Here is an 8,495-nt window from a genome sequence, read left to right on the forward strand (position 1 = left end):
TTTAAATTGCTTTGCTTTTTGTAACTTCAGCTGCTGAGTTCGTTCCGCGAAGGAAACCCCACTCCATGTCAGGTTTTGTCGCCTTTCCCTCAAATTAACTTTAATCGTAAAATATATAAAGCGGCTCCGCGCTGTCCCTCTCCCCACATACACACATACGAGCCAATCAGGCGCGCGATAACAGCCTACACGTCTGCTGAGCGAGCGCGCGGAGCGGAGAGGCGCCTGGCAAGACCTGAGCGCAGCGCGAGGCAGTCAAACCGCTGTCTGTCATTAGCTGAGAGTGTGACAGAGGAGTGACCGAGGAGAGAGAGAGAGAGAGAGAGAGAGAGAGAGAGAGAGGGAGGGAGAGAGAAAGAGAGAGAGAGAAGAGAGAAGAGAGAGGGAGGAGGTCCCGGTTCAAACAGACACACCGGCCTGAGAAGAGAGAAGAAGAACAAGAAGAAGAAGAGAGCACCGGACCCCGTGCGAGCGAGCGAGAGAGAGAGAGAGAGAGAGAGAGAGAGAGAGAGAGAGAGAGAGAGGGAGAGAGAGTGGGAGACTGACAGGCGTTACCGAAACTAGACGAACCGAAGCGTCGACATGAGCGGTCAGTTTGAGGAAGATATCCACGACCGGGGCGAGAGGAAGAGCAGCAAATCCCCGACGCTGCTCTCCTCTTACTGCATAGACAGCATACTGGGCCGCCGGAGTCCCTGTAAGGTCAGACTGATAGGGGCGCAAAGTTTGACGGGTCTGCCCGGCAGAGGGGAGCTCGACAAGACCGCTGACAGTAAGTTGTATTGAAGCTGAAATTCAAAAGGAGAGTGTGTGTTGGTTATTCGGCAGCAATGTAGGAGATAAAACGTGTAACAAATGAGCTAGTTTTATGCTCAAAGTGTGTAGTTAATGCACCGATAAGAGTTGTGTTTCAGGTAGCCAGAAAGTCAGCTCGTTTTACGCTTTAATCTCGTTGATTTCATAATTGTTAGGTAATGAAAATACTAAACAGCTGTTGTATATGTGGAAGAATTGTTTACAGGCCTACACAAGCATTAAACTTTTTTTTTTTTTTTTTGCTTTGCTTATTTGCTGCCATTTTGTTATTCGTTATTTTGACATTTTTGACACGCTTCTTTCTCAGGGCAAACGAAAGACCCCCTTTCTCTCAGCGCAGACATGCACCTGCCGCCTAAGCTCCGCCGGCTGTACGGACCCGGGGGGAAGTACCTCCACGACCACGCAGAGACGCTGGACAGGGAGCGGCTCCTCCTAGAACAAGCCAGCGACAGCCTCAAAATCAGCCAGGCGCCGCAGGTGAGCATCAGCCGCAGCAAGTCCTACCGGGAGAACGCGTCGCTGAGCCGGGGAGAGGGCGACCAGAGCCCCGGGGAGGGCTCGGAGGACGGCAGCCTGGGACTGGTAGAGCTCGGCCCTTTGAAGTTCGAGGAGGACGCAGGGAAGGAGGAGAGCTGCGGGGACGCGGCCGCACTGTCCCCGAAGGACGAGGAGAGGGAGAGCTTGAACGCCGGGGATGGGGACGTGAGGGACGGGGAGGACAGCGTGTGTCTGTCGGCGGGCAGTGACTCGGAGGAAGGGATGCTGAAACGGAAGCAGAGAAGATACAGGACTACGTTCACCAGTTACCAGCTGGAGGAGCTGGAGAGGGCTTTCCAGAAGACACACTACCCCGATGTCTTCACCAGGTAAGAACCATATAAACTGATGACATCTTCATTATTTTAAGTCTGCAAACTTCGTTAAAAAATTCTATAATTTTGTCTCCCTCTAAAAATATTATTATTAATAATATTATTATTGTTATTATTATTATAACACTAATTCTGCATTGTATACGTTTACAAATAAGAAATTACAAAAACTAGGCCTAGGAATTTTAATTTGCATGCATATAAAATGTATATTATTACACTATTTTACAATAATTGTGTCTCATTCAATTATATTATTATTATTAATAATAATAATATTATTATTATTACAGATTTGAAATAATGTCCAACAAAACGTATCAAGACACATTAATGCAACGTGTTCTCTAATAATTCAGTGGATGCAGGTGTTAATTAATTGCATTTATTTTTAAATAAACACTTCTCGACCCCATAAAATTTTCCAGAAACAGTTCCAGTAATTCCTAACGTCTTTAACTGGACACTATGCGGATCACACCTCATAAAATGCCCCAACACCAAACCCGTGCCTTGCATAAGTGAACACAATAGGCCTGTAAGTGCTAACAATGGGGACGTTTTGTTACCTGTATCCGCTCCTGTTGATGACAGCGGTGTTATTCTCAGGAGGAATAATTAATCGCTGCAACTCAGGTTACCTGCTGGACATGATACTGAATACAGTCTGCAAAAAAACAAAAGAATTAAAAATAAAACTCAGGGCCTAACCACAAGCCCAAGGGCAGGTGTACACACACACACACACACACACACACACACACACACACACACACACACACACACACACAGACTGAACTACAGAGCTTTTTCTGAGCGGTTTATGCTGGAAGAAATGTTTTTAAAAAAAATACATTATATGATTTTTATGCAGTATGGCCTAAAAACAAAATAAACTCGTCTATAAATAAAATTCACACCTATTTTCTGCTCAATTAAGATTTTGATAATTGACACATCCGCATTTTCTGCTTGAAAATATAAGCTTTTTTTTACACTGAGCCAGACACAAGAACTTGTTTTATTTTTATTTTTTATTACTACTGGGATTATTCATATTTTCCAATCGATTTACTTTAAGGCGACTTGTTGGTCTAATTTACACTGCAAGCCCATCTCGCAGCTGAAGGGAGCGTCAATTGCTTTGTGGCAGGCTAGTTTAGATGTCATTATTTCAACCATTATGTTGTTACAGTGACAGGCCTGTGCTAAGGAAAATCTAACAATCACTAGGCCTATTTCTACCCATCCGTGACAGGGAGAATAGAATATGGCTATGGCGTCTTTCTGCAGCCCATGCCATGAAGAAGGGAGAAAAAAAAAATCAAGCCTATTTTCGCCGTCTATTGTTGACAGTGAACAACAGGAGGGGACAAAACAGCAATTCTACGTTGCTTCCAAACGGTGGCCTGTAACCTTGAATCTTTCTGTCTCTCTTCCTCTTTTCTCCTCTTTTTTTAAAATATTCTTTTCAGAGAAGAGCTCGCAATGCGCCTGGATCTTACCGAGGCCCGTGTTCAAGTAAGTGGCTCTCTGTTTATCTTTATCTGAAAAGAGGAGCCTGTGGCTTGTAAATCAGATAGGGGGGGGAAGCAGCACCCTCTAATGTTTTATGTCCTCTATAAAATGTCCCTGATGCACGGTGCTGGATAATAACCGGTGATATGCGTCACTGATTGAGGATCAACGATTACGGGCCAATTTGAGGCAGTAATTTATTACAGTAAAAACGTGTTAAATGGCCCCAGTCGCTTCGCGGGGAAGGTCTTTCCTGTTATTGAATGTTATTACACGCGGACGGGGGACGTTTTAGTGGCAATTAAGCCGACGCTGGCGATTCATAAAAAGCTCACTTAGTGCAGGAGCAAACACTGTCTATATTCCTGGGATGAGATGGTGTTTGGATTCCCATCAGAGAGCGGACAGAGAGAGGGGGCGAGGCCCGAGATGTGTGTGCGAGTAAAAGGATGTGTGCGTATGTGAGAGAGGGAGAGAGAGAAAGAGACAGGGGAGGGAGGGGATGGAGAGAAAGAGGGGAGGGATAATGCTATTTGATTTCCCATTATGTGATTGCAATAGACCTGCATTGATCCGATGCTTTGCACTTGGGAGCGAATGAGAGACCATTAAAGGTGTTTGCTCCCCCCCTCCCCCCCTCTCATCCCCACACTCTCTCCATCCCTCTCCCTCTCTCTCTCTCTTTTCCTTCGCCTCGCAATGAAAAGCGTGGCTTGCATGTCGAAAGCCCGGGCTCATAACCAGAGAGACAGTTCAAACACGGTGGAAGCTCCGGGAGGTTATGGCCGACGGTAAAACAACAGATGTCTTTTTAGGGGCCGTAGGTGAACAAATCACTTAACGGGCGCCATCAGGAGGTGATAAAAACTCATAAATTCCCGAGGGGCTGTGTAATGCTAAACAGCCCTCTGGGAATAATGTGTGTGTATGTGTGTTTGTGCAGTCCCTGTCGCTCAAGCACTTTCCTCATGTTGACATTTTGCTCATTGTGAGAGCCCCGTGCTTCTGCAGTGCAAACTGGGCAACAGTGGATGCGTGGGAAAGTTAAATAGTCTCTTGGATGGAAGTCACTTGTTCTACATTCTCTTAAGAATTTAATTTAAAGCGCATTAATTGTTATTGGAGCCAGTTCAGCGGTAATTTTCTGGATCTTTTGTTAACACACTGCTCTTAATTATCTCTCCCCACCCTGAAGCCCGTCTACAGGGACGGGGGTTTAATTAGACAGAAAGTAGATTTAAGGGACCGTGAGCGGCATGGTTTACCTTGCATGTAATTACCCTTGACTTTCCGCCTATTGGCCACCACCTGAACTAGAAAGCGATTGGACTACACTGACACAACATTCAATAGAGTCTGGTCCTGTTAATTACAATGAAACGTTCCCATAATCTAAGCAGGACAGGGAGTTACAGTTTTAATTAACCCAACAGTTATATGGACGTGTTTGACCTGTCTCCAACTGAGCATCTTGTCATTTAGAGAAGACAAAAGGCCTCTTTATACAGCAAAAAATGTATGTTTATATATTGATTCAGACATTTTTTTTATTTTTAAACAACATACAGCTTCTTTATAATCTCTATCTGTCTTCCTGGAACCAAAATGTATTTGATGTTGCCTTGGTAATCTTCCTTTTAACTTAAGGAAAAATAAAATAAGCCATATCTGCTCATACTAATCTGCGTCATCACCTCTTTCTGCCCTCAGGTGTGGTTTCAGAACCGCAGGGCCAAGTGGAGGAAGCGTGAGAAGGCCGGGGTGCAGGCCCACCCGTCAGGCCTGCCGTTCCCAGGGCCCCTGGCAGCGGGCCACCCCCTTAGCCACTACCTGGAGGGAGGGCCCTTCCCTCATCACCCCCACCCAGCCCTCGAGTCGGCCTGGACAGCCGCTGCAGCCGCGGCCGCTGCCTTCCCAGGCCTGGCCCCACCACACCACAACGGCTCGGCTCCACCTCTGGCCACCCCACTTGGTCTAGGCACTTTCCTGGGCACAGCTGCCATGTTTCGTCACCCTGCCTTCATTGGACCCACTTTTGGCAGGTGAGCCCCACTCAAGCACAAACCTCCCTTGGACCAGATACCTGTTCTTTACACAAGGACCCACCAATCTCTGTACCTGTGGGACTATACATTTCATCCCTGTATTTTACACTAAATGATTACAATATTGCAGTCAAGTACATGTACGGAAAAATGCAGAGCAGCAAGCGAGCTTTTAATAAAATATGAAGAAATCATGCAACTCTAATGACTGATGGTTACAGTAATCCACACTGCATTACTGTTTATCTCAGTGTCTGATTATAAATATGTTATACTATTAACCATTCACAGTGGTGTGTAATCACTCTGTCAAATGTCTTAATAAATTAACCAAACGTGTGATCCTGCAAGACAAGCTGTGAGGAGGGGTGACACCGCACACTCCATATGCCACAATTAGCTTCTCATTTGCTTCCGTCCTCTCTATTATACAGCACCATTAACCTTGCACTTTCCACGTTATCTTTTATATTAGGGAAGTCAGCATGCAATAGATGACAATCTGTTTAGGAGGTTTAAGACGACTGCAGACAAACTGAAGAAACTAAGAGGAAATATAATACATCTGACTGTGAAAATCTTAATTAACAGGCAGTGGTTTTCCTCCTCTACACTATTCTGAGCCAACACTGCTTTCTAATGTAAGGAGCAAAGATTTAGTTTTCAAAAATATAACTTCTGTGATATGTGGCAGTGAACAATTTAAGCTTGAATAACATGTTCAGCATGCGTAAGTATCGTAGATTGTAACATTTCTGTCTAATTTCAGGCTCTTCTCCAGTATGGGTCCCCTGACCAGTGCTTCCACCGCTGCAGCTCTCCTCCGTCAGCCCGCCCCTCCTGTAGAGAACCCCTCGCATGCAGGCCCTGTCCTCCCCGACCCGTCCTCTTCTTCCACCTCCTCATCTTCCTCAGCAGACCGCAGGGCCTCCAGTATCGCAGCGCTGCGCCTCAAGGCCAAGGAACACTCGGCTCAGCTCACCCAGCTTAACATCCTGCCCACCGGAGCCGCAGGGAAGGAGGTGTGCTGAACACTCAACACCAGCTCTAGGCCTCCCCGTCCCGGGCTTACGTCCCATTCCATGACACCCCCCTCCCCTCCCACCCCCACTCCAAAAAACCCATTCATACCTCTGGAGGCTGATGTCCGGATGTCCACTTGTTCAACTATCCCTGTTACCTCATGTTTCCCCAACAAAATAGCACGACCAAATTCAAAAGAGCACTGGCTAAAAAGCGTGTGTTTGTGTGTGTGTCTGATAACTGTAACATTGTATTACACTCCATACACACATCCTTCTGTCTAGTAACATCAATATTTTTTTTACATTTTACACTTAAATAATAATTACAATATTTCAAGACACAGCTTAAAAGATTATTTTTTTAATTTCTTAATATTACCTTAATATTACTTTATACTATGACTAAATTAAACTGCCAGTGACAGTGGAGGACTCTAAGTACACTAAGTACACAAATTTGAAGTACTTGTACTTCAGTATTTCCTTTTGATGCCACTTTATACTTTATATATTCTATTTCATTACATTTCAGAAAGAAATATCCAGTTTATTTATTTGTCAGTTAGTATTTACTTTACAAATTAGGATTTTATATACAAAACACAAGTTTCTAAAAAAAATATTAAGCACTGTTATAGATTAAACTACCCAACTCTATGTAGAAAGAAAAGTTAAAAACTAAATTCCTCTCAACCAATTAACATGCTGCTGGCACACACATGCATCAGTTAGAATAATATAATATGAAATAACAGCTGTATCACTCACAGGGGCCATTTTTCCGCATTGAGTACTTTTGATACTTTATGTACATTTTGATCATATTTTTTCTGTACTTCTACTAAAGAAATATTTTAGAAACTTTTACTAGTAACAGAGTAAAGGATCAGTCATTGCACACAGACACACACACACAGACACACAGACACACACACACACACACACACACACACACACACACACACACACACACACACACACACACACACACACACACACACACAGAAAGCTGAAGAACTGCAGGGGAACCCAGACTTTTAGAAAGGATTCTTGTGCTACTTCAAATGTGGACAACTGGAGTGCTCAACATTAACACTGCTTAATCTGTATGCATTGATGTGGGCTGAGCCAGTCTGCGTCTTTAATAAAGGCGAGTTGGAGGAGGCCCCCACACTCCCCTACACCCCCAGACCAGAACCAAAGGAAAACTGTCCATAGACCTTCCATAGCCTTCTCTACAAGCCTGACTCCTCTCCACTGCTCGCCTGTCCACCAGTCACTCTCAGCAACACCACTGTATATATTTTTAAAATCTCCGAATCAAACCGGAGTTATTTGAGGTCGTTTCAGCGTCAGATTTCTGTAAATTTGCTGCAATTTGAGACTTTCTCCCCCCTCCTCCTCCTTCTCCTCTTTGTTATTATCACAGCAGTGGCATTTCCGCTGAGTCTGACTCCAGGACATGCGAGCAAAGCTGAGACCTGAGACGTGTCTCTAATGACCTGACTGTGTGAAAGAAAACTGTACATATTGTGTAAAAAAGGAGGGAAAAAAGTACCACAAAAAAGGATGATTTTCAAAACAAGGTCGTGTATATTTCAGGAGACCGTGTTTTGGTAATTTGCACTCGGTGTAGTGTTTAATGAATGTCGCCCTGTGTAGAATTTCACCTGTGTTTATGAATTATTAGGTTTTTAGATAATTATTTATGTCGAACATTTTCCCCGAGGAACTGAGTGAAGGAACGTTTTTTTTTTCTTATTAAGTGATTGTAAGTTTCCTGGTTTATAATAATGCTAATTTGAATAAATTACATTGTTAAAATGAGTTCTTTTATTATTTCAAATTCCTTTAGGACTGACATAGGCCTAAACCAGGAAAAATAAACAATGTGAAATAGAATATTATAGAACTATTAATAAAAGGTGTTATGAAGAAAATGTGTTTTCTGTCTTACATTGAAGAATCATTTTGCAAAATCTCAATTTATGTAACTTTGTTTTTTTTATAAATCCATCATAAATACTTTTCATATTACTGACTGAATAGTCTACTGGACTGTAAAGTAAATACACCAACTTCAGTAACAGATTGTCTGATATTCACAACGCCCGCTGAGGAGGATAAAACCCGTTTTCCAGAGAGGAATTTATTGCTGCAGAGAGCAGAGATGGAGGCGCGCTGCTCCACCTGAATAACAGAAAATGTATTAGGTG

The 8,495-nt window shown here is 43.7% G+C and overlaps 1 protein-coding gene across 2 annotated transcripts; it reads left to right on the top strand.

The window, feature by feature from the left end:
• The first annotated feature begins 157 nt into the window (after nucleotides 1-157).
• On the top strand, nucleotides 158-8,219 carry arxa (aristaless related homeobox a). Of its 2 annotated transcripts, XM_051411193.1 has the most exons (6): nucleotides 158-772; nucleotides 1,124-1,685; nucleotides 3,167-3,212; nucleotides 4,920-5,251; nucleotides 5,846-5,895; nucleotides 6,024-6,121. In XM_051411193.1, the coding sequence occupies exons 1-5, from the start codon at nucleotides 583-585 to the stop codon at nucleotides 5,874-5,876; spliced, it is 1,161 nt and encodes a 386-aa protein (XP_051267153.1). In that variant the 5' UTR covers nucleotides 158-582; the 3' UTR covers nucleotides 5,877-5,895; nucleotides 6,024-6,121. The 2 variants fall into 2 exon arrangements, with proteins under 2 accessions (XP_051267153.1, XP_051267152.1); XM_051411192.1 differs by lacking the exon at nucleotides 5,846-5,895 and having other exon boundaries at nucleotides 6,024-8,219.
• The last annotated feature ends 276 nt before the right edge of the window (nucleotides 8,220-8,495 follow it).

Source organism: Dicentrarchus labrax, unplaced genomic scaffold (assembly GCF_905237075.1).
Source record: "Dicentrarchus labrax unplaced genomic scaffold, dlabrax2021, whole genome shotgun sequence".
NCBI classification, from domain to species: Eukaryota; Metazoa; Chordata; class Actinopteri; family Moronidae; genus Dicentrarchus; species Dicentrarchus labrax.